The 27,541-nt window shown below is 40.9% G+C and overlaps 1 protein-coding gene across 4 annotated transcripts in view; it reads right to left on the reverse strand.

Annotated features, from left to right (window-relative positions):
- LOC147913780 (uncharacterized) overlaps positions 1 to 27,541 on the reverse strand; it is a 236,235-nt gene that overhangs the window by 141,718 nt on the left and 66,976 nt on the right. Inside the window, exon 4 of one of the 4 annotated variants that reach the window (XM_087448605.1) lies at positions 245 to 518. The exons of the other annotated variants lie outside the window; for them this stretch is intronic. Within the exon in view, the coding sequence (XP_087304731.1) occupies positions 491 to 518 (28 nt within the window). The 3' untranslated portion in view covers positions 245 to 490. Of the gene's footprint in view, positions 1 to 244; positions 519 to 27,541 lie in introns of those variants that run through there. 4 annotated transcript variants of the gene reach the window in all.

Below are 27,541 nucleotides of genomic sequence, written 5' to 3' on the forward strand. Positions count from 1 at the left end.
CTAGATTTTCAAGTTATTTTTGAGTAAATAATAACACAAAAATTATGAAGTTGAATGCAAAAATCCGCATTCATTTTTAGTATGAAAGGTGAGATTTCAGAGCAATTTTCCACTTGTTTCCATAAAGCAGTCCTATGAAACTTAGGGCATGTACTTACAGTCTTCTTCCTTCTTTAGGCATACTTTGAGTTGATAAATGTTATTGTCAGTGTTCCATAACAACACTTTATGGCTGACACCCCTGACCAGCCACGGTAGTCACTATCATAGCCGTTCAGAATGTGACCTGTTTATGGAGTATTCCTTATTTTTTGCCTTCCTGAAAAGGGCTCTGCCTTTTCCACCAACCCTTAGGGCCAAGTCTCATTTGGGCCATTAACATCCAAACAGGTCTTCCTAGCTAGGGGAAAGAGAGACATCCGAAACTCACTCAAGATGAGACTGTGCATTGCCCTACAAATGCTGACCCAGCCATGTCACCTCAGCATAGTCATGCTCCTCCACATCCAGAGGTCTGCCTAGAAAATGCAAATGCAGACAGAAAAGAACGAGGATTATGACATGCCCCTTTTCAGTATACTCCCAGTATTGTACACTCCCAGGTTCCCACCAATATACAAGTATATGGCTTTAAAGAAGGACCATAGGAAGGCTGAACAGTCTTTTCAAAGAGGGCCAGGAAACTCCCTATGACAAACTGAAGATGTCACTGAGAAAACAGGTTGTGCTCTTGGCCTTCTGGGCCTCAGAACACCTGAAGGACTTAGAGAGAAAAGGTTAATACAGAAAGGGAAACATGGAGATGAGTGAATTTAATGGCAGGGGTGAGGGGAGAAGGTAATGCTGAACTAATTTTCTTTCCTAAACACAATCAAATGTTCCCATATTTCTCCTAAAGTAATGAGCAACTATTTCAAAATTTAAAGTACATACAACTTTAACCTTGTTAGCATGGTTTCCTCAAAGGACTATTTTGTTGAGGAAAAAAAAAACGATTCAGGCCTGTACACTTACAGTATTATTCCTCCCCAGTTATTTGCTTGGCAGGAAAACCTGATCTGCTTTAGGTAGTTAGCTGATTAAAAGTGGTATTTGTTTTTTGTTTTTTTTTTTTTAAAGATTTTATTTATTTATTTTCCCCCCAAAGCCCCAGTAGATAGTTGTATGTCACAGCTGCACATCCTTCTAGTTGCTGTATGTGGGACGCCGCCTCAGCATGGCCAGAGAAGCGGTGCGTTGGTGCGCGCCCGGATCTGAACCCGGGCCACCAGCAGCGGAGCGCGTGCACTTAACCGCTAAGCCACGGGGCCAGCCCTAAAAGTGGTATTTGATTGAGCCCTAGCTATACAAAGTGATCTTGAGCTGATTGAAGGACACAGGCAAAACCTTTGATTGACAATGTTTGTGTTGGGGATGATACATCTTTACTCAAGGAGGGGATAAACATTCCTATTTAAACCATTTCAACACCTATAATAATATATTTATTCATTCCAGAGGCAGATATTAGTAGTTCCTTTCAAGAACAAAAAAACTTGATGATACTTTAAATCATACACTCCTGAGAAAAATAAGCAAATTGTCCACAATGATCATTTACAGTGAGAACGGAAACAAACATTGTCATACTTGATCCATTTATGATGTACGGAAGGAACACACTGCATCGTGTAACTAACTCACCATCACTGTTGACTTTGCAGAAGCCTATGTCAAAGAGGAGACACGCTGACCCCAAACACAAGCAGAAAAGAAGTGCTTTGCAGAAGGATAATTCCCTCTGTCCATGCCTCCCGAATAAAACAAGCAGATCATGCTTTTTGTTTCCCTTCAACTCTCATTACCGACTTTAAAACATGTATGGTTTCCCTCAGTGTTGCAGAGGCATAACTAAAGTCCTATCAAGATTGAGAATGCCCCAGAAGCAATGAGTAATAGAATCCCTGCCCCATTGCCTTAGCAACTACACACCTTGTTAATCACAGATGTCAATTCAAAAGTCTAGACATTAGCAAAACCGGGTTCCAATTCCCCTCTACCACTAATCATTTTTGTGAATTCAAATAAACCACTGACCTTTACTCCAAGCTTCAGTTTAATTACTTGTAAATTTGGGGCAAATACATGTACTATGGACCTTCCAAACTTGAAACCACCACATGCTAAAGTACTTCAGAAAAAAGCAAAAGAACTGTATAAACACAACAATGCACCAAATGCCAAATAGATATTTCCTATTAACATCAAATTGCCATAGGAACAGTAAAATATCCTTTTGTAGTCTTCCTAGAGATTTTCTCTAAACCAATTTATAGAAAGAGGAAATGATTTATTGTATCTCATGTACTTTAAATGCTGCCATTTTTTAAATTGTTTTTAACTGGAGTAGAAAATAGAATTTGAGCACTTTCAGTGCTCACCAGGCCTTAGGGACTCTTCTATTACCTCTCAGAGATGGTCTCACCCTGGCCACAGGCTATTTTAATTTACCCCCCATTGTCACAGCCAGCTATCACAGAGACTCAGGCCTTGGTCAAATCAATCAGGCCCTCGTGCAGAATAAAAACACTTTGAACAGGCAGCGTATGAATCTAGTCTAAAAGTCAGATAAACTTAAAAAGAAAAAAAGACACTTGGCTAGAATAGCATGTAATTACACCTCCTCATACATAAAGCTCATCAATTAGCAGTGATTTGCTAGAACTTGACCATTTGGCTTGATCATTTTGAAGCTTCCAAAGCCTACTCCTCTAGCATACAGCTGTGAACTGTTCCCACTAGAAACAGGACCTGGCAGTTCAATTCTTTCACCCCAGCAAAGCTTTAATACCTGTGCAAAAGCAGACTTGACACTACTACTTGGCTACACACACAAGAAATAAGAAAAATCCGTATAACTAGGATTCTGACCATAAAACCATTTGCCCACGTGGTATTCTCATCACGCCCAAAGACACAGGCATGTTTGGAGGCTGAAATGTAAAAGGGATTATTTATTTGCTGAGCATGACAGGAGGAAAAATAAAATGTAGTGCTGCAATCCTCACAATTAGAACTCAGTCAATTTATCGTCCGCTGCCTGGGTGCCGAATTTCAATCTATTCTTTCGATTTAACTTACACAAAAATTAAAAAAAAAAAACACGGTCTGAACATGAGGCATATAACACAAATTCTATTACACTGAAAGCAGGGAAGACATATAACGAAATCTTTTTCTGTCTATAAGGTCATCCTTCTAATTCATGGAATTCATTTAATCCTGAGGTCCAATTCAACGTGTCCTCCTCTACAAATAAATCTATACATGTTCCTAACAAGAGCCCTAAGAGGGGGTTCAGAATGCAAATGAGAAAATCAACCCTAACATGACCACTGGTAAATTGTTCCCTTTGGGTAAGCAACACAAAAGAAGCATTTTTCTAATTTAAATATCTTTTAGAGGGCAATAAACTGCTTTATCAAAGAGTTAAACTGTGACTCTAAGCAAAAAATGAAACTAACAACATGTGCTAGAGGTTAATTTTCAAGGGCTTGGATCTGTAATTTACCACCCACTTCTCTTTCATTAACCGCACCAACTCATCATTAAAAACTTCTCTAGACTGTGCCTTCCTTTGGTAGTCGTGATTCACACGTCTGGAACAGTAACAATTATTCATCATTCAATCGTTAGTAACTGCTCAGCAAAAAGGACCAAGGTCTGACTTCACCTTTGTATTACATCTGACAGATTATATGAGAAATTACAAACATTTGAAAGTCCTGCTGCTTAGATTAGTCTGATGAAATAGAATGTTTCAATATTAATTGGAAAGTCAGTGAAATAAAACTACTCCTCCACCAAAAAAATTATCATGGTTATTACCTGAAAATCTTGCTAGGGAGACAATTCAAAACACTTATTTTTTAATAGCAAAGAAAACATCATAATCAATTAATAAAACCACAGATATGTTGAAGGAAGTAAATTATATTAAAAATTTAAAAGTTAATACCTTAGAGACAGGCACCTCCACACCCTAAGGATTCCTGGTATAAGGGGGAACGTTTATTGATCCTGACTGACTCTATTCATAGAAGACTCGCCCTAAACTGTTCGGGGAAAATTGAGAACAAGAGAGTGCTCCAGAGGGATAAGTTTGGGAGGGTCGGGGTGGAGGGGGTCCAGATGGGGACGCGTGTGTGTAACCTGATAATTGCTTCGCGCCATAGCAATTCGCGCCATAAAATGTAACTGTTTAAATGTTTTAAATTAGCCAATCATGTAAGACCGCGCCAACCTTTTCCCGCTTTATGCTTCCGAATCCTATAAAAGAGCTTGCCCCTTAAGGTTCGGGGTCGACTCCTCTGTCTCCTGCGAGAGATACGTGTCGACCCGGAGCTCCGCTTAATAAACCTCTTACCTCTTGCGTTTGCATCAAGCTCGGTCTTCTGTGTCTGTGGGTCCGCGCCTTCCCGAGGCTGGAGTTGGGGTTCCCTTTTTGGGATCCTACAATGTTATGAAGTATCAGTCTATCTTTCCATCTTATAAAAATATTATTTGATTTTTGACTAACAGCAAGACCAGTGATAAATATATTATAATATATACATAAAATACATCTTGATATACAAGGGCTGCCATATCGTCAGAATGTTTTTGTTCGTGAAATACTTTGTATTCATTCACTAATACCTACATTTTCACCAGTTCAAGCACTAAATCTGCCTCATTGTTTTCTGAAATTTTTTTTTTTTTATTACATTTAAGCAGTTACTTTCAGCTGAGCCACAACATCTAAGTATGGCATGTGAGAGATTTTCAAGTGAATATTCCAACACAGTTTTGTGGTTCTTCATATTTCATTGATAATTATTCAGCCTTAAAAGGCCAGCAGAAGCCATGGCAAACCATTACACCATTTTGGTGCCCCGGGCTTCAGCTCACACTGCTCCGGACCAATGGAGTCCTGGCAGGTGAAGCTCTCAGTCTCAAACATTCCTTGTTTTTTATAGATTGCCTCACGTGATGATTCTACCTTTGCTGATACCGGGACACAATAATGCTAACTTCGGGGTGGAGTTTCAATAACCTCACCCAAATCTAGCTAATCCCTGTCAAGGACACACTATTTGCCACACTAGTGATTTATTTTTATTTTCTACTACATCTCATTTTCTAATGATCCTTCCTCAGGCAGATAAAGAAGCCAATCTCAGACTTTAAGAAATATTTAAAATTCAGCTTACACCTTTTGGCCTTTCTTATGAAGTTAAAATAATACACACTGCAAATGACTTTATAGGACCCTCTCAGTTCCCACACTGCCAACTTCTTGTTTGGACACCTAGTCGCTGATCTCAATAAAATCAAAATGCGGAGTCAATGTACGCTTAATCACTTACTATAACAGTTGGGTTCTTTAGCAACAATAGCCCACCTAATTCGCACATCAATGGAGACAGGTGCTATTATCATTCCCACTTTGCAGATGAAGAAACTAAGATTTAGAGAAGTTAAATAATTCATCCATGTTCACAGGCCATAAGACGTGTTATCATATTGTGAAGACTCAGCTCTTAGCTGATATACGTCATTGCTTCCGCATTGAACAATTTTATATTAAGATGTTATAATCCTGGTATCTGCTCTCAAATAGAATTATATATATGGCATTGCTGTTTAACATTCTTCAGTGATCACTGCTCCCTCCAGAATAAAGCACAAACTCTGATCTAGAATGCACACAGTTTCTGGGACGCCTACCCTTCCAGCTCCATCACGTTGCACCTGTCCCATGCACACATTTTTGCTCCTGGGGACTGATTGTTCCCAAACTTTTCGTGTTCCCTTATGTCTTTCTACACTTGCAGAGTCACATCCTGAAACATCCTACTCCATTCTGTCCATCTGGCGGGTTCCCACTCATCTTTCATAACTCAGTTCAAGCATCTCCTCTCCGGGCATTCTTCCCCGGCGCCCAGCCAGCAAGCAGAACGGTCACTCCCACTTCTGCTTTCCTATGTACCTCCTTCATACATCTAGTTCCACTATGAAAGTTTCATATTAAAATTATTTGCCAGTCTCTCACCAGCAGTGAGCTCTTTAAGAACAACCCACAGGTGCCAGGCAGAGTAAGACTCACTCTTCCAGCACTTGGATATCAAAAGAATCAACAGGACAATGGATGTTCCTGAAGATTCAGCTACAGATCAAGGACAGTGCAAGATGCATGCTCAAAGTTAGCATTTTAATTTGAATAAGAGCTGGTATCATCATTCTGAAATGTTTCACTGAAAGTATAACCTTCTAACATGAATCAGACAACTACAACCATATCATAATAATGGAATATCCTACAATGGCACAGCATCACCAGAAAAACAAATACTTCATTTTTAGTGTGAACTGCTGCTCTGTATTGTAAAAAATATGCTTTATATACTTTGTGGGATATTTTCTGGGAAAATTTCCATATGTAGACTTTGCCCTGGATTCTGCCATGAGAAGGAGCAGGAGATGGATATTTCTTCTGCACTTAAAATTTTAATGTAATTAAATGGTTGACAATGAGTTACTGGGATGATCCCAAGGGTATCCAGCCTTTCTATGGTGAGACATTCATTCCAGATGCCACCTCCCTTGGAGCCACACACACTGTAGAGACTTGGGACATAGGGGAAGGATTTCTGGAAGCCAGAAGGAAGAAACAGTACTGCTGCCACATTCACAAAATCATCCTGCAAAATTTCCTCCCCTTCAACTCGCTAGAACAAAGGAGGGACAGGAGGCAGCTGCTCAATAATAAATACAATCAACAAGGACCAATGTACATTTGCATAGTACTTTCAAGTTTGAGCCCCTTTACATATATGACCTTAATCTGACTCACAGTGAACCAAGGTCCATGGTCAGCCAAGTTGGCCAGAGCCATCATCAACCAGTGTAAGATCCATAAAGGCAATGGAAATAAACACAACGAAATCAGCAAAGACTCAAGTATTAGGATAGTAACAACTATAAGGCTTTCTTCTAAGGAGCTCTCCCTCCCTCAGTTAAAAATTCAAACACAATAAGATCATCCAACCAAAACAGCAGGATTCCTGATTCCTTCTACAGGTTCACAATCCCTGAGTGCAATTCACAATCCAAAAAGATCTGAAAATCGAAAGGTTTTTCATAACACAACCTAAAGTAAAATAAGGTTATAGTCTTTCGCTCACTGTATTAGTTTTCTATCACTGCAATAAATTACCACAAATTTAGCAGCTTAAAACAACACAAGTTTATTGTCTTACAGTTCTGGAGTTCAGAAGTCTGACAGGGGTCTCACTGAACCAAAATCAAAGTGTCATCAGGACTGCATTCCTTTCTGGAGGATCTAGGTGAAAATCTGTTTCTTTGCCTTTTCCAGCTTCTAGAGGCTACCTGCATTTCTTCACCCAAGACTCCCTTCCTCCATTTTCAAAGGCAGCAAGGTGGCATCTCTCTGACCCTGTTTCTATCGTCACATCTCCTCCTCTGACCACAGCTGGGAAAGGTTCTCTGCTTTCAAGGATCCTTGTGATTCGATTGGGCCCACCCAGATAAGCCAGAATCATGTCCCTATCTCAAAGTCCTTAAACTTTGGTCACGAATGCAAAGTCCCTTTTGCCATGAAAAGTGACATATTCACAGGTTCTGGGGATTGGGATGTGGACATTTTAGAAGGGGAGCATTATTCTGTCTACTAGTCCCACTTATTCTGAATATTCATGGATTTTATTACAGAAATAGTCATATGCTTGATCAAGAGATGCTGTCCCAGGCCACGCTGGGATTGTTACATGATGTACAGTATATATATATACACTCTATTGTCTTTCTAAAATATGAAAAAGTCCAAATTCTGAAATAATTCTTATCCCTAGGGTCTCAGATAAGAGACTGTGACCTGTACCATGGTTTACCCACACTGTTGGATCTCCCCCTCTTCACGAAGGCCACCTCTGTCCACCACTTGCAAAGGAGGAATTGCTCTTCTAATAGGTCAGATCCAAAAACAATACCTGCACCTTAATTATTAGTGGGCAGGGTCACTATGCTTTGAAGAGCACAAAACCAAGGTCTACTCCCTCTCTCTCTCTTTCGACCTCCTAGTTTTATACGGCTGCTAAGTTGAAATTAGGACCCCTTTTGGGGCATGACCATTTCATTCTCTTTTTTACTTCCTTCCTAAACTGTGGTTAGACAAGAGTGTATCAAGACTAAATATATATATATATATTTGGACTCAAGCCTAGAGTATGTGCTCCAAACCACCTTTTTCCGAAGAGCCCTCCATCAAGGGTAGGTGGCACCATTTCAAGCTATTAATAAAGTGGTATTCTGATTACCATTTGGCTGCTATTGCCTGCATATATCTTCTCTGGGGTCCCTGCACAGGGATGGAGGTAACTGGGAGGGTAGATTCAGGTATTTCGGGGACCCTAACATACTGCTATCAAAATCCCACCTCAATGCTTAAAATATACAATCAGCAAGCAGAAATATCAGGAAGTTTACTTAAAAGTTCATGAGATGCCTTTCCACTCTAGCAGGGAAAAAAATATGTTTCCAAAGTATGATACAGACATTTGACCTATAAGGAATACACTGAACAGATATTATTAGTTAGCCAAAAAAGAAAAAGCTACAGGTACTGGCATAATTTCTAATGCAACTTCCTGTGACATTACTGAGAGTTTATCTGCTATAGGCAGAAAAGCCTTTGTGGTTATTGAGGCCATATATAGGAGACCTTCAAAAGAGCATTAGCTTTCATTAACAGGCTAGATCTCAGGATAACTCTCAATTACGGTAACATAATTCAACCTGATTTCGTGTTGAACGAAGCCTAACCATAATAAATTGTAAAGTCAAGGTATAAATAAGCATCTAAATACTCTGAAAAATAAAAAGTTTTAACAATTAAACACATTCCAACTTCCTCCAGGGCAAGGACCTTGTCTTATTCATTTCTGCACACCAGTTACCCTCATCACAGTATAGAAGGCAATTAATATATATCTAGAGACTTTATTCTTGTTTAAACATCATGTTTACTTCATGGGGTAAATTAATGCGATGCCAAATGTGCAAAGCACATAAAACAAGCACACAAGATGGGACACATTACCCAACAAATAAACAGAAGCATGCTTATCACAAGACATCTAAGAAAACGCTCTCAAACACAACATGCGCATGCCATTTATCCTTTTCACCGGCAACTACGAGTGGTTTAATTTCTACATATTTCACGAGGAACAGAAAAATTGGATCTGTGTTGCTTATCCTCAGTTCCAAAGGTGGTTCTTATTGCATACTGTGCTCAAACATAAAAATATCAAGAAGAACTAGTGACTTCATTAACTTTCTCCTGAGGCTTGTGATGCAACTCATTTGTGATGTCCTAAAAACTAATTTCTGAATGACTGCTTATTGGTTTTCCTGAGTCCTCCCAGATGATGATTGCTCAAATAGCCAAGGACCAAAAAAAAAAAAAAAAAAAAATCAATTTCAATTCCCAGAGCACATGATATTGGTGTAAGTCAGTAAACTCCATCACTGTTTTATACCAAGATAACCTTAGATCTGAAAAAATTCTCAGGGCCAAGAATCCTATTAGTTACCCTACCTAACAAATTAAATAGCAAAAGTACTAAAACCTTACACTCAAACCATAAGAGTGGTGGCTCATTTATGAAAAGGACCTAATATTCGCACTAATCTAAAGGCTCAAAAATCTTAACTTCTATTATTCTCCAAAGTTCCTAGCACCTACTTATATATATTAAAGCTTCAGTCACCTTTTAAATTTTTATGGGATGTAGTTTATGTAGATAAAATTAAACAGATTCATGAAGTAAAAAGTGAGGTTATTGTCTTTTTTTGGTTCTCTGATCCACACCATTTTGGATGTACCAAAACTTGCACTTACACAGAATTTATTCTACCTACGATAATATCCAATTTTCAGGTTTTGTTAAACTTGTAATATGACAATGAGAAAAACAGATTGATACATACAATCTAGAACCATGCTTGAGAGAGAAACTGAGCAACACACACAAAAGGCCAAAGTGCAAATTCATGAAGAATGGCTACAGTAGGCAACATTATCAGGGTCTCTTTGGGGGCACATTATATTTGGGGCACGTTCATCTTAGCCAGTTCAGTAGGTAACAGAAGAAAAGCTTCTATGACAATGAAAGCCTAAATCATAAAGGCCTTTCTGTGTGTGTATTTGAGCTCTTTTGGGGGTAACCTGAAAGTAAACTATGATATTATCTCCAAGTTCACTTAAATCAGCTAAAACATGTCCCCGTCCTCAACCCCAGCCCCTGTTTTCTTTCAAAATTCCAAAACAGTTGAATTTTTAACAGAGACATTGCCAAAAGGAAGGGCTGGGATTAAGTTCCAGGTTAGCAACTAATGAAAGAAGAGACATGGTGTCTTCTACCCTCATTTAATTATGAATAATGTCCACAAAAGATTCATTCTGAGGAGTTAAAAGTATAAAAGAAGGCTAGGATGCCAGTAATTCCTTGTGGTAACTGCAAACTTAAACAGCATTCTGTCAACTAGAACTCTATTAACTGGCACTTGTACCTATCTATAAAATAATAGTAACTAGTATTTATAAAAACAACCCTGAGGCAGTTTAAGGTTTTTGTATTGCTGCTGCATAACAAGTTACTCCAAAATTTGGCAGTTTCAAACAATTAACATTTAATAACTCATGCACTTTCTGTGGGTTAGGAATTCAGGAGTGGCTTAGCTAGGTGGTTCTGGCTTGTATTCTCTCCAGAGGACACAGGCAGTGTGTTACCGAGGACTGCGGTCCTCTGAAGACTTTACCAGGGCTAAAGGACCCTCTTCCAAGGTGGCTCCTTCACATGGCTGATAAACTGGTGCTGGCTCTTAGCAGAAGCCCTCGCTTTACTGCCACATGAATCTCTACGGACTGCCTGAGTGTCCTCACAATACGGCAGGTGGCTTCTCCCAGAGTGAGTCATCCAAGAGAGCAAGGCAGAAGCGGCAACGTCTTTTATGACTTAGCCTCAGAAGTCATACACCATCATGTCCGCCATATTCTATTGATCACACAGAACACCCTGATATAATGTGGGAGGGGACTTCACAAGGGCATGGATAGCAACAGGCAAGGATCACTGGGGACCGTCTTGGAGGCTGGCTATTACGACCTTGAAATAAGCTTCCAAATGAAAGAAAGCTAACACTCAATGTAGTTTTAGAACTGTATATTATAGCCCAATTTCCTGAAAATTATTCTTAAATGGTAATATGGTATTAATTAGGCTACTGTGACATCCTATAAACCCTTTGAGGGAGGCATTTAATAAATGTCTGTTGAACCAAACTAATCCCAGAGTTGTTAACCCTGACATTGCATTCACTCAGTTCCAACACATTTCTCATGTATCATTTTGTGTATATTATTTTATTAACTTGCTATTAAATGCTCAGTGTTATAATCTAATCACTATATCATTTTAGAATCAATATTATTGATAGCAGTATCAATATTATTCAAAAGGCAGATATTCTAAACCATAGTGAATGAGAATTTCCATGGGCAGAGACTCACAGAATCAGGAAGGATCTTAAGAGGTTGCCTAATTTGTTGAAGCTGAAGGATGAGTGCTTGGGAATCCATTATACCATCCTTTCTACTTTTGTCTTTATTCAAAACTTTCCAGAATAAAAAAATGTTAAAGTGGTATACTAATCAAACACCTTCATTCTGCAGATAAGGACATTGCCTCAAGATGTAAAGAAATTGACCTATTCAATGCAGCTCTTAATATTGGAACTCACAAAGGAAAAAAAAGCAAGGATGAAACACATCTTTATTTTTTTTTTTATTTATTTTTCCCCCAAAGCCCCAGTAGATAGTTGTAGGTCATAGCTGCACATCCTTCTAGTTGCTGTATGGGGGACGCGGCCTCAGCATGGCCGGAGAAGCAGTGCGTCGGTGCGCGCCCAGGATCCGAACCCGGGCCGCCAGTAGCAGAGCGCGCGCACTTAACCACTAAGCCACGGGGCCAGCCCTGAAACACATCTTTAAACAAATAATATTTTCTCATCAATGAGACTTCAAGTGACTTCAAACAAAAAATTATTCAGCAACCTTCTTTAGCAAAAGCTTGTAGCTTTAAGATTACATTAGGGTGGGCCGGTGCCATGGCTTAGCCGTTAAGTGCGCACGTTCCACCGCTGGCGGCCCGGGTTGGGAACCCCAGGCGCGCACTGACGCACCGCCTCTCTGGCCATGCTGAGGCCGTGTCCCACATACAACTAGAAGGATGTACAGCTATGACACACAACTATCTACTGGGGCTTTGGGGGGAAAAATAAATAAATAAAATTTAAAAAAAAAGATTACATTAGGGTAGTAATAGGCAGTTGTAGCTTGTGAGTAGACAGCACTATAATACTAAAGCTAGAAGTTTTGTTTCTTTTTTTTTTTTTAAATCGACATATTATATTACTACTGTAGCTAATCCTGATTTTGAGTTTCAATTTTTGAAAGAAAAATCCATGAATCATCTTAATATTGCATATAAAAAAGGTTAAGATAAGCTTTTCTGGAAACTAAAAGTATGGATCCCCTTCCAAAAAAATGTATTCTTATCTCCCACGCACCTGGCATTATTTTCAGCTTGAGACTATAGGGAAAAGCTAAAGTGTGGGGTTGGTGGGGGGAGAGGGAAAGGAAGAGAGGGGTACAGCTTCTATGTGGACAAATATTATGGTTCACATTCAGACTTGGGAGGAAAAATAAATCTCAACAGAAAAATGACCGTGGCCTTCTGATACATTTCCACAGCAGCAGCAGCAAGAACAATAATAATAGCAACGAATGTGCAGTGAATATCTGCTACACGCCAGGAGCACTCCTAAACATCACATTCATATACTCTCTCATTCAATCTTCACAAAAACCCTTCTCAACAATACTTTACAGATGAGGAAACTGAGACTCAGATTAAGAAAATTACCAAAGATAACTTACATACTAAGTGGCAGAGTTGGGATTCAAACTCAGGCAGTCTATTCCAGAAGCTACATGTCTAAGTGCCAGGCAAAGCTGCCTTAAAATGCCTCAGTAACATGAAGAGCCATGGTGTTTGATCCCATCTTAATAAGGTAGCATAAGAAGGTGTTCAATAACATAAATGCTTCTTTTTACTAGAGAAAAACTCCTAATGGCATGACTTCGTGGTCATATTTGTATTTGCAATACTAGCATATCAAAGGTACCACTTCTTCCTCAATGCTATGCCTGCAAACCTACCAAAAGATATCAAGCAAGGCTGGGGATTTAGATGAGGTTCCCCAGTAGAGAAAACTGAAAACTACATATGAGGTCCACAGTTCTATGAATAAATGGACCACATACAAATATATACAAAGCAAGACAAAAGAAATATATGTTTATTTCAAACCTTCCTGACTATACCTGAACAGTTACAAATCAATTCTTGTCAAAACACTGACTTTCCCTACTATTCTCAAGAAAACTTGGGCTCCATGTCACTCACAGTGTTTCCAGACCTTGACATCTCTAGGTCCCCATTGTCTCAAGAACTTAAACAAGCACAACTAGCAATTGTCCCAATTGCTCTTATGAAAATGTTGCATAGATTAACAAAAAGCATCATTGTACAAACACTGTATAATCTAATGACATGAACAAGCAGCTTTTAAATCCTTACAGGGACCAGGCTTATTTCCTCTGAACATTGGAAAATCATTTTAAAATAAGAAAATAACAAACACATATAATTTTAAAGACTGGAGCTTTTGTTTTCTTTTACAAGACCATCGGAGTTACATAACCAACTTGAACGGTGCATTAAATTCAGAATCCATGCCACTGCAATGCTTGCCTGAGACTTCATCCAGGACAGAGCAGGATGACGACCCATGGAAATATCACCACCAGAGGCTCATATCAGATATTATTGTTGACAGTCAGACTTGGGAGGAAAATGAAGTCTGAGCAGAAAGATAACTCTGGGGAATTTTCCTACCCTGAGGTCCACTTAACCTTACAGAAAATTACTTTTCCTTACAAAATGGGGGAGAGGAAGGAGGAGATCTTCAACGGCTAGAAAAAAAAAAGTGGGGGAAATTTATTCCTCACTTCCAATCATGTAAGTAAAAGGGTGGTATCTGCTGGGATTACTCAGTTCTGCACATGATGTTACGTGATTAGTTACTGAGCATCTACCACCTATATCCATAGAATACAGAGAGCAATGTATTCGGCCTTCTCCTGAATGGAAGGAAATATTCAGCATCATTACCCATCTATCAATGGTACAAGGAAAGAGTTCCTCTCTCTATTCAGAATTCCTGTCTGTTGCCTCTGAATAAGCGTGCGTGTGTCTTTTAGTACCCACCACTGCTACATACGTATACCTGTGTGTATATGATTATGTCACATATACGTACATATTTGAGAATTCAAAAGCTGCAAAAAGATTAGTGTGTTCATTTTTCTCCTGCAGAAAACAAAGCTAAGTGACATCTGTGAATAAGGAGGCCATGGCAAGAATAACTCTGTGATGCGGTGAAAAGTAGGAACATAGCCTTGCTCTCTTGGCTCCTACTTCCACACACAGCTCCCTGACTCCCAGCATTTCTGAGGCTGACACAGCCTCTCATGTGTGATTTGGTGATATTCTCACCCTGATTATTCCAGCCACACACAAAGTCAGATGCACATGCACACTTCTCTATAAATTCTTTTCTATTAAAAAAAAGTAACATTAAACTTATGTGTTTTCTGAGAATTTTGTAACACTCCAAGTAAATAAGGAGCTAAGGGGAATTGCAAGAGTAGGCCTGGGAATTGTTGTTCTGACTAGAGTCAAAAAGTTAACATCAGCCTATACAAAGGAGCCAGCACACTTTTCATATCAAGTCCCTGAACGATCACCCAGTGTGGATCTGTGTCCACACTTCAGCTTGCACCCAGGACAACCATTTCCTGTTGCCATGGGTTACAAGGATGAGGCACTTGTAGCCCTCCAGACAACTTGAGAGATGTCTTATCTTACATCAATTTCATAATTAACAAAATGTATTCTTGGTAATTAGCAGTGCTCAGCAATACAGTCTATTAAAATATCAGATCAAAAACATTTGTTAACCCCTCTGCATGAAAATGGGGACTTGAGGTAAGTAAACTTGAGGGATTTTTTTGAGGGATAAAACAGATAACTCATCATTACCAACCCTTCATTAAATGATCCATATATAGATGCAATCACAAGAAGGAAAAACAGTTTCAGGATCAATGCACTATTAATAAGTAATTTATGACTTGTCACTAATATACCTTTTAACCTCAAATCATACAAAGCTTCATCAGAACAGACCTTATGTTAAATCCTTTCTGTACACATACAAGAAGGAGCAGTCACACCAAAATATTAAGTGTCCAGGAGGGCATGACATCTCTTAAACCAAGAACAAGAAAAATGAACATTTTATTGCATCTACAATTAATTGTGCATTCAAGTTTCATGCAGCCTGTCAGGAGCATCTTGTAAACGCGTCAGGGGAAACGCACCCAACCAGGGAAGACCACAATCGGAAGTCAGATGAAAACAATAATGTGGGACCATTACTACTATCACCATTCACTAGATATAAGAAGAAAAGGTGGGAAGAAAAAACATGCTTTTTGTATTTCACTGGCAAGGGAATTTTAAGTCTTTTGTAAATATTCATCTGAACTGGATAAATATGACCTCCGGTATGGAAAGTATTAGGTGTAGAATTAAGAAGATGAAAATACATTTAAAACCTACAGCTTCTTAATTGGCTAAAAACAAAGACAACAGTGTGGAGTAGCATGGCAATAATTAGTTTTTCTTGGTTTGGGTATATTTTCCATTATATCAGTACTTTCTCTTCTCCCTGATCCACTCTCTGCTCCCAGATTCTTTATTCTATATTAATAGAGTTGAATTTAAAAACAAATGTGCAGACAAAGGAAAGGAGGCAAGGAGGGAGCTCTCTAAAACTGAGACCTTTTTCTGTATAAACTGTGTACACCACTGAGAGTCGAGGAAAATCATTGATTAGTGTTGTTTTCACCCATGAAATATTTTGACCTCAGGAAAACTTGAGAGTATAACAGCTAGGTCTTTTGAGAAACGAAAAAGAATCCATATAAATCCTATTTCTGGTTAAATAGAAGTCATCCTGTTTTTTCCCTTTGTTTATACATGATACAGACATTTTATGTTTCAAGGAAAAATAAAACCATAGTGAGGAAGTGCCTCAACATAAACAAGGCAGAAACTAGAGTGGCTCAGTTTTTAAATAGGTATTAACTTATACCTACCTGGTATAGTCATATGCATGCTAAGAACCAAAAACAAAAAGTCTAGTTTTATTGTATTTTCATGTGTTCAGTACTAAGGTTTGACTCTGGTTATGTATATCACACACGAGTTGCCCTGCCTTTTCTATTCTTCCGCAGGTCTGTCTGGCCCCCGTTCTCTCAACACCCTCCACCAGAGGTTGCCACTGCAGCCAGTGTGGACTTTGGGAAGCAAGCCTCTGAACCTTAATTATGACTTACTCATTCCAGCGACTGGGAAGTGCAAAACTGAATGAGGTTCAAAGAGGAGATAATTAAGGTAATAGAAGTTGTATGCTCCTCATAAACTGGGGGGGCGGGGGGGGGCGCGGCACTGTCTCCCAATTCCCCTAAAATTAAATATCAATGAGGGGAAAGAGCATATCGAGAATTTAAGAGGCAAGTTTCTCTAGAATAAGACTAGATGTTTAAAGAGATAGATTTATTTATACCCAGGGCTTATGTGGATTTAAAACATATGCAGCCCTTACAATACATGTCATACTTGGAGCCCGGAAGCGAGCTGCACAACTCTGATTCTGACATACAGACCCTGGCTCAGAATGCGTTTCTGCAGAATCGGGGGAGATCAATAGACTCAGGGAACAAATATGTTGATGGATGAGGACCAGTCTGAAAACGATCAGGTTGGGGTGGTCACGCTGCAGGCTTCACAGCTCTTCCCCCGTTGGCAGACGAAAGGGTTACAAACAATTCCCCTTTCTTTTATTTTAAGAGGGAAAGGAGGGGAGAAAGAAGAGGGAAGAGAGGGAACAGAATGGAGCTGGTGATGAGGAAAGGAAGAGAGAAAGAAAGAGAGAAACCCGAAGAGGGGCGGGGGAGGGAAGGAAAGCTATGATGTATGGACGCTCGCCAGCCTCCCAGCCGAGCGCTCCATCACCCCCAAGCCTGTGTCCCTCGCTCGCTCGCTCGCTCGTCTGGAGCCGCGGGGCTCCCCGGTTCCGCCGCCCTGGTGCTGACAGCCCTCCCGACGACCCCGGCGCGGGCAACGCTGAGATGCCCCAAGTAGCCCACCGCAGCCAGCCCACCGAGCCCGCCACTCCCTGGACCGCGCTCGTCACCCCCGCCCCCGACTTCTCCCCGCGCCCCCATCACAGTCTCCGGGAAAACGCAGAGAAAAGAGCAGAGATGGGAAAATCAAAGGGGGCGGGGGGCGACCAAAATAAATTTTTGTTAATAATGTGATAACGGGTCCCGGGGGAGCAGCAGGGGAGGGGACCCGTGGCAGGCACCTGGCAAGGCACACGCTGTTGCAAATACCCCGGGCTGTGTTGGGCTGGGCGATTTTCCACAAAAGGAAGTTTGGAAGGAGCGCAGCGGTTTGCAATGGAAGAGAAGGCGATCCCAGCGTTACCTGACTGAGGTCAAGCCGGCGGGCCGCGGAAATCCTCAGGTTTGCGATATTGAGCCACTTGATCAGGTTACTATGGAAATCGTCTTAAGGAGGAGGAAAGAAACACACAATCCAGGCACATCCTCGCCTCCCCGCAGGAAACTGCTGGGGCCGCCGAGCGCGGGCGCGGGACCGGGCGCGGCGCCTCTCGCGGCCCGGCTGCTCTGTCTTCCCTCGTCGGCCGGGCCGCGCCTCCCCGCCCCGCGCCGCGCCGCGCCGCCGCCGCCGAGCAGCCCGCGGGCCGAGCAGCCCTCCGCGGCGCGCCGCCGGGAGCGAGAGCGCGGGCGAGCTCGCAGCCGCCAGCCGGCCTGGGCGGCGCGGGGCGCTGTTTCCCAGCCGCGCCGCTGGAATTTAAAGAGACAGGCGCGTCGCGGGCTGGGGCCCTCGGCCGCGAGAGCAGCACGCTCAGGACGCCCACCGGCTCCGCCTGAGCGGGATGGACGGTGCCGGCCCGCTGAGAAAAGTTTCCTACGGGGACGGCGGGCGGAGCGCGTGAAGACCAGCTCAGCCTCCTCTCCCGAATGCAGAACACAGGCTGCAAGGAGGGAGTCAGAGGGATTTTTTTTCCTGCCTTGGAGACTAGGGGGGAAATGATTTGTATGCTCAACAAGTCTCGCACCTATTTTCAGCCGCGCTCGTTTCCGTCCTTGGGCACCCACTTGTTTCCTTGAAAGCACATAGAGACAAACGGGGGTTCACGCGTCGTTTTGTCAGACTCTACGCAGAGACACATGGGCTTGGAGGGAAGGTGGTGGCGGGAAGATATAGCTGTCAAATGTCTTGGAAGATCTTTTATCTCTCTTCCTCTCTCAGCCAATGAAGCATCTCCTTTTCTCTTCCCTCTCAGCCCTGGAGAACAGGCTTGACAGTATATTCCAACCTCTAGTCCAGCATCATCCAACAGATCACCTTCCCGCCGGCACCTTTTCTCTGCAGCTGTGAATGCAAGCCTGCTTCTAGTGCTGAGCAAGAATCTAGCAGAAAGCAGCAGCTAGCCTGGCCCTTTTCTATCCCTAGCCGAAAACCAGCTTTCAGTGGGCAGTTCTCACTGCTATTGCAAATAATGCTCAGATTTGTGCTATTCCCAACATACAATCCAAACAGAAAGTGTTTATAAATTTACATGGTTTAATGCCACGTATTCATTTGGAGTACCGGAGAAATTATGATCCAGTCAACTTTATTTTTGCTATTCTAACCATCACCTTTCACTACTTTATATACTAAACAGCCTCTTTGTGGTACCAATTCAACCCAAATTTTCCCCAGGGTGGAAAGGCAATAAGGGGACTCTCCCTGTGGTCTTGTCTAGACGGAAGAAACCGCCTCCACAGAGTCACTCTTGCATTGAGGAGCAGATGCTCCATAAATGTGGATGGCACTCTACGGGGTTGGTAGAATGTATTCTCAGAAGGAATGAATCTCCATCTAGATTATCAACACCTTGTGGGCAGGAGCCATGTCTTATTCCTCTCTCTTAGACCTTATCCATTTTTATGATCCCTGCACAAAGCAAGGAGGCTGCATTTTAACTCAGGTGTCTTAAATTTCTTCCTTATCTCGCCCGTCGAACTTACGTCCAGTACTCACATCTGCTCCAGGCATCCAGCTTGCTTTCTACCTTGCTCTCAGAGTAAGCCTTCAAAACATAGTAGCCTTTCTAAAATCCTTCCATACGTCCCCATTTCCTTGAGGAAAATGGCCAAATTTCTTATTATGGTATAGAGCAGTGTTTCTCAAACTTTAGCATGCATCTAAATCACCTGGAGGGCTTATTAAAACAAAGATTTCTAGGCCCAATACTCATGCTTAACTCTTCCCGTTCAGTGGATCTAGGGTGGGGCAGAAGAATGAGTAGTCCTAACAAGATCTCAGGTGATGTTGATGTTGCTGGTTGGGGACCCACACTTTGAGAACCACTGACGTAGTGGTTCCTCTGGGCCCTGCCTACTCCTGCTTCATCCTCCTGCTTTATCCCTCACACCTGCCCCATAGTTCCCAAGCACATCAAACTTACTTAGACCATGTTCTCTCTACAGCACCCACTCACCCCCATCTGTGCATATGCTGTTCTCGGCCAAGAATTCTCTCTCCTCCACTCCTCCCCAAGTCCCCCACCACCCCATCTGGGTAAGTCTTAATCAACCCCTAAAACTAAGCTTCTTCAGGCTGCCTCCCCAAACACTCCCTGAGTTTAGGTGCCACTCTTTGTGCTGCCTCTATACCCACTTTTCACACCTTAGGTATAATAATTCTATGTTTATTTGACTGCTTGCTCACTAGACCGGGCGTGCTGAGGGCAGGGACTCTAGCTTATTTATCCCTGGATCCCCAAGTGCTTGGCACATTGCCCTAGACATTGCAGTTCAATAAATGTGGAGGGGGATGGGGACAGAGACGGAGAGAATGAGAGAGGGAGAGGGAGAGAGATGACATTATTGGTTGTTGAAAATTGTGATGCTGATCAAAGACAAAGGAGAAAGTGACATAAAGGAAGCAGTAATATTAGGACAGGAAAAAAGGGAATTAATATTTCTGAACTTCTGGCATGTATCAGATACTGGGTTAAATGCTTTCCATGTTTGCTACAGACTGAATGTTTGTGTCCCCCCAAAATTCATATGTTGAAACCTAATCCCCAATGTAATGGCATTTGAAGGTGGGGCCTTTGGGAGGTGATTAGGTCATGAGGATAGAGCCCCTGTGAATGGGATTTAGGGCCCTTGTAAAAGAAATTCCAGAGAGCTCCCTCGTCCCTTCCTCCGTGTGAGAACACAGTGAGAAGACCGCCATCCATGAGCCAGGAAGCTTGTCCTCACCAGACACCGAATCTGCTGGCTCCTTGATCTTGGATTTCCCAGCCTCCAGAACTGTGAGAATTAAATGTTTGTTGTTTAAGCCATACAGTCTCTGGTATTCTGTTATAATAGCCTGAAAGGACTAAGATAATGTTACCTCATCTATTCCTCAAAGCAACCCTGCAAGATAATTATTACATGGCATATGAGAAATCTAAGACATGGAAAAGTTAAGCAGCTTGCTCAATATCACACAGCTGTTTGGTGGCTGCTGTGGAGCTAAGGGAGGGAGGATATGCTTTTCTATAAGCACCACGAAGGCAATTTTCCACACAAGTTTTTGTTATATTGATAAATATCACTTGACCTCTCCCTCCCCCCCTCTAGAAGATGATCTGCCTCACAGGCTGGGGGAGGGGCCTCTAAGGCTTTACTGATGCTCCCTGCCTCAACAGTCCACCGAGGTGAGGGGCTTCTGTGGCTGCTGTGTGTCGTTTCTGTGTGGTCTTGCTCTACCTATGTATCATATTCTTAACGCTACATAAATTTGTAACCGATCCACCAAACCAGACAGGTAAACATCTGTTACAATAACAGGGAAGAGTCCTTCCTTGTCTATATTTCCACTATACTGCATTTTACTAGAGGTAAGCATTGACTGGCAAGAAAATACATGAATAAATTAAAAATATAAATAAAATTATTCATGCTCCCTTTGTATATTTGTCCAAATAAAAATATATATTGAACACAAGTGAATTTGTTTGAAAGTAAGTGTATTTTATGGACATTTGGAATAAGGATTCAATTGAAAATTTAGCTGATTTGCTATAAATATACCAATTCTCATAGCTAATGAAATCAGTTCAGTATAAGCTTGGGAACCATACAATGAATGCAGAATACAACAGTACTTCTCTATAGGAATGTTTGTTTTCCTTGAATGTTGTGTCCTTTACAAAGGATTATGCTAAAATCATGAAATTCTTCAAGCTGGAGGGTATCTTGAGAGCACTGTTCTTAACTTTAGCTGCATATTAGAATCACTTGGGGAGCTCTCAAAACTCTCAGTGCCCGGGTTGCACCTCAAACCAATTGTATCAGAACCTCTAGGACTGGCATCCAGGCATCAGGGTTTTTAAAGCCTGCCAGGTGATTCTAATGGGCAACCAGTCTTGAGGACCACTTCCTTTGAGATGATCTACAGTGGAATTCAAACCGGGCTGCTTATTAGAATCACTTGGGAAATTTTAAAGGCTACCATGGCCATGCTCACCTCTAGAGATTCTGATTCAGTCTGGGTGGGGCCCAGTCCTCTCTATATTTAAAAGCAACCCTAGGTGATTCTAATGTTGAGCCAGGGTTGAGAGTCATCATCTCAGACCAATGGTTCTTATGGCAGAGTCCCCAGAACAGTAGCAGAGGCATCACCTGGGAACTTGTTAGAAATGCACATCTCGCTCCACCTCAGGCCTCCTGAATCAGAAATGCTGGTGGTGGGGTCCAGCACTCGGTATTTCAGCAAGTCCTCCTGATTATTCTGATGTGAACTGAAATTTGGGAACCACTGCCTTACAACACAGTATTAGTGGCATCATTCTCCATTAGAATTAAGAACTCAGCCTTATCTTCAGCAAACATCTATTGAGCTCCTCCTGTGCTGGTTCTAACAAGCATTTCTAACAAGTTTCCAGGTGATGCTGATGCTGAGGCCCAGGGATCACAGTTTGAGAACCACTGTCCTGTTATGCGTCAGGCCCTGTGATCAAGTATGAAGAGTCTTGAGATTTGTTTTATTTTTTGTTTTCGAAAGGAACCTATCTCAAAATGAAACCAATGTGTTGTGGCTCCATCAATCTTATAAAAACAAATTTCTTGTATGTAATTCCCTAAAGTAAAAAGTTGTTGAAGGATTATGTGTGTAATATGTTTTTTACCTACTTTTATGTACTGGGTCAGAAAAACCATTGGCATTCAGAACTAAAAGCTATGGGCACCATAGTTATGGATGTGATTGTAAAGAGTTCCTTTACTGTACTAGATTGCAGAAAAACTTCAGGAAAAAAAGACCATCCCTTCTCTCCTCAAACCAACCCCCAGATTCAGGGTGTAAGAAAACAGCTGATGAAAAGTTTGCCCTTTCTGGCTACACAAATGAGCTAATTTGCCTTTACAAAGAGGCTGCTTTTCTTCCTGTAGTAGCTTTAAGAAGAAAAAAAAAACCTAGTCATTCTCAAAAGGCAAATACTGTTCTTCGTGGTGCCTTAGTGTGAATGGAGCTATGTAAACCCCATCCTTCCTAACCTGCAAACATTAAAAGAACCCCTGGTTCCCGCAACCTGGGCTTCCTTCCAGGGAAAAGCAGAGAAGCACTCGCAGATCACTGGGAGCAAGCCCTGTGTCACTAATCTTCGCCCCAGTTCAGGCAGCCAGAGAAAACCCAAAACCACAGCACTCAAAGGAAGACACACCCGACCATGAAATCTCTTTTCATCCTTTGAGCTGCTTTAATTGATTTCAGGGTACTAACCTGGATCCTTGAGGGAGGATCTTTTGGGGATAAGCTCTTTTCTATAGTACAAGACCCAGCCTCTCCTTGGCAATTGCATTTGAAAAGTTCTGAAATAGACCGCTAAACTGCATTTTCTTTCCGACACTTCTTAAGGATCAATGGCATTTCTCTGCTTTAACAGATGAGAGCCCCAGGGAGAAGATCCTAAAAGAGCTCTGAGTTGCCAGCCAACACATCAGGTGCTGAGCTGCTGACAAGAGGAAAGGCTTTCTAGGAGGGTCTGCCCGCCCGCGTGTGCCTCTGCTCTGTCAAATAGCCACAAAGCTAATCACCACAGCAGCTACTGAACCACTTACTCTAGAAAGGTCTTAAAGTTTGAATTAAGACGCCTCCTACCAAGGCTGGAGGAAATAATAGTCACCACCAAACTGCAAAATGTCACCTAGAGTTCTTCTTTTAGATATATACACTCACATAAGCAATGCAACTCAAGAAATATAATTAAGTTGCTTACGTGAACAAAGAACAGCAGTAAGTGGCCTTTAAAAATATCGATTGTGAGGGGGAAAATGTAAAGGGAACAAAAAGTAGCTAAAGATGATGAAAAGGAAGGGCATGTAAGAATAATTGGGAAGGGAGTTGCTGTGAGTGGCAAGGTGGCCTTCAGTTGGAGAGTGTTAGTTATAGACAGACATCTGGGGTTGTTTCATTGTGGAGTTGATCTCCTTGGAAAAAATAAAAAGCTAAATTTTCAAATCAGAGGACTTAAAGAATAGATTACTACCTTAAGTTGAAAGTAGCAGTGAGGTTACATAAGAGAATATCCCTGTTCTTAAGAGATATCAGCTGAACTTACACTGAAATGGCTACCAAAAAAAAAAATGCTTATATAAGAATAAGAGTGTGTTTCCACATACAAACATATGGAGAAAGAGGATGCAAACGCTATGAATGTTAATGAAAGGTCTATATAGGTGAATCCAAGTGAACTGAAACAGACCTGTAACTTATCGGCAGGTTTAAAATTTTTTCAAAATAAAAAATTTAATTAAAAAGAATAGACTAATAAAATTACTGCAAAGTAAGTTACCCAAAGGCACAATACAAAAAGAGCTTAAAATGAGGGTCCTGAAAATAGGTTTCAGTCTGTTCTAAAAACCATTAACAGGAGATTGGCGATGTGTTCCCCTCTTGTATCACAATTATTGTCATTAGAGATGTGGCACACATGTTTTAGCACATCAAATATTCCAAGTAATGCAGCATACTACTCTGTACCATGGTGACCTTTTTAACATTCTGCAAATTGATTTCCAGGCATTCCTGCTGCCCCTTGTTTATAACCTTGGTTACCCAGAAGATGAGCAAGCCTGGCCAGCTGCAAGACTGCGCTTCTGTGCTCATCAGTCCTCAGCATCTCATTTTTCTCTCTCCCAGAGGCCTCCTGACAACGCTCATTGTGGGTCTGGAGAGCAGCAGCACCAAGAACCTTCCATAAGGACAGGTTTAAGAACTATAAGCAGTTGTGCGAGCTCCTCAGAGATACTCAGGGGAACACCAGTAGCAGCGGATATACTTTTCTGTATTATGAACTATGACAGTAAAATTATAAACTGTATGAAATGTGGAGTGCACATAACCCTTGAAACCACGATATATCCAGGATATTAATACATTTTTATATCATTAAATCACCTTTACCTGTTTTTTCATGAATTTTTTAATCCATAAAATTGTCCTTCCTTATGCTGAATTTATATGGACGCTGATCCCACTGACCTGCGCTAACTTTCCTCTGAAGATCCCGGCAACAAACAACCCCTACCCCTGAGACACACTGACATCATAAAGTAAGAGAAAGTTAGCACCTGCCTTAAGCTTTATCACTCAGAATCAATTCCCCAGCACATATTCCCATAAATAACCAGCAAAAATGGGATCAAAATAAGCCAGGCGTATTCAGTTTCTTCAAGGCAACTGCCCTGTTTCTGTTAAAACAATCCTGATTTTCTAGGTGGTAGGTAGACAAAAAGATTTTGATTTCCAGTACTTGGTCAACCCTTCCTTACTTGCACAGATTTCTTATCTTTTGGGGGAAAACAAGCAAAAATGGAAGAATTAGCTAGGGTGAAAATAAAATGGAACAGAGAGTGATTTTTTTTTCCACGCGCTGGAGGACATAGAGAAAAGATAGAGTTAGAAACAGTTAATCACTTTTCACCACTCACTGACAGCATAAATCAAAATTCAAGGTGTGCTTGCTGGGTAGAGACACCAAGAGAATGTTCTCCTTTCCTTTCAGAAATGAAGAATCAGGTAAGGGAACTTGTATTTGAGTAGCTTAATACATAGGGAGAAGAATTGTACATTCAATTGTCCTTATCAGTGAATACAAAGCCACACTCTCACGGAACACTCAATAAGTATAAAATGTCATAAATGGAAAGCTAGTGTCACCCCTTAGTTACTCAGCCCTGTTGAGAGTCTAATTGAATATGGGAAAAGTTCGGAAACGTCCGAGTTTTGCTCCTCAAATCAACAGGTCTTGGTAAAATTTATCTCCCCTTACGGGAATCCTGTTTATTTCTCTGTATTGCAGGTTCTAAGTCCTGACCTGGAAGCTACATAGAACAGGAGAGTGAGGAAACAGTCCAGGACTCTTCTAGTAACTGGGAGTGTGTAGATATCACTGGAATTTGACTCATTTTTATTCCATCAGGCACGGTTATAGGAGTGTACCTTTTTCTCATACAAAGGAATTGAATAGGGCCCGTTTGGGGAGAAATTTCATTAGCTTTCATCTATGGGTTATGGGTTTCTTCTAATATTTTTGGCAAAGTGCGTTTAAGATCTAAAACACCAGCACAGACCAGCTTGTTGATTTGTTCCTTTCACTCACAGAATGCTCCCTTAACCATAACTGTTGGGAATTCGAACATAGAAAAGTCAACTTATTACAAATAATGTGGATAATGGACAAATAGTAGATTCAGCCATCAGGCAAAATAACTAGTTAAAAATAGCACGAAGACAGCTTTTTTTCCATAACTTCATCTAATCCAAAGCTATTTATCACTGCATGCAATCCCAAAATACATTACCTTTCATGTAATATAAATAGATATAGATATAATATATAAATAGACACAAAAGTATTTGAATCTACACTGCAAGTCTGATTTACTGCATAAAAATCTTATAAACCTCTGATTGGCTAATATATTACACGTGAGGGTTCAGTGTACATGTTTGATGAGAATAAGCTATCCTATTTCTGATTTATGTTTCATTAAAATCCGCTATTTAAATGCTTCCTTATCGGCACCTAAATGGTATCAAAAGCATGTGTATGAGAGAGTATGTGAGTGCACATGGGCTTTAATTTGGATTAAATTAAATATGTGGATTAAACTCACATATGAGACAGTATAATGAGTACACATGGGATTTCCTACTCTCAAAAAGTTCTCAAACACTTTCTGTCTCTTAAAAGGAATATGTTATTTAGCTTATAACGACCCCAAGTCTGTTTATGATGAACCGAGATAGTTGATTCTGAAACCCCTGACATTTTACTCACTGTATAACTCTTCTGCATAAACACTTGGTTCAAGTCACAATCTGCAATTTGAGAACCTGAAAGGATGGATAGAGTCTGAATCACGTGGCATGGAATGTGGAGTCATAGCTCAGCTTCTGTAATAACTGTCATAGGAGAGCAGATGTGAAATGCTAATGTTTGTCTCCTTGAAGTTTTGCAGACTAGTGAGGTTTTCCTAGTAATTTATAAACTTGTTGAAGTCATAAGCACTTATGAAGCCAGTTTCATTCCTAGCTTAATCAGGAGCCTTAACTAAAAGAGCAACACTTGCTACTTCTCTCAAACAACTATATTTGTTCTATGTTAATACCAGTTATCATTAATCTACCTGAGAATCAAAGTTTAAGTCTCCTGCCCTTAACTGTACACAGTATTCAGGTAGAACAATGGATGCTGGTGCTGGTGAAGATAAATGATTATATCCTTTACAAGAAAATTGTACTAATATCTCTAGAAACATCTAGATAAGAACCATTTCTTTCTTGCCAATGCTACCAAGTAGGGTATGAGTAGAGAAATACAAAATGAAAGCTGGTCATAAGAACACATGCCCAAAAAGTATTTCATTAATTTAAAAAGGAAGCAAAATTGAACAAGAATCTCATGGAGAATGATGTGTAGATGATAGGAAAATATATGGTCCTTCCAATTTATTTCCTGAACTCTGAGATCCTTAAGAAGTGATGAGATTTTCACAAGGAAAAGCTTAAAGTGATTGCAGACATATATTTGTTCCATTGAAGGCAAGTGCAAACTCTTGGCAAAGCACATATTGTGAGACATATATATCCATAAACTTTACTCAGGA

Source organism: Ceratotherium simum, chromosome 25 (genome assembly GCF_057802395.1).
Source record: "Ceratotherium simum simum isolate JZ-2026a chromosome 25, ASM5780239v1, whole genome shotgun sequence".
In the NCBI taxonomy this organism is placed as follows: domain Eukaryota; kingdom Metazoa; phylum Chordata; class Mammalia; order Perissodactyla; family Rhinocerotidae; genus Ceratotherium; species Ceratotherium simum.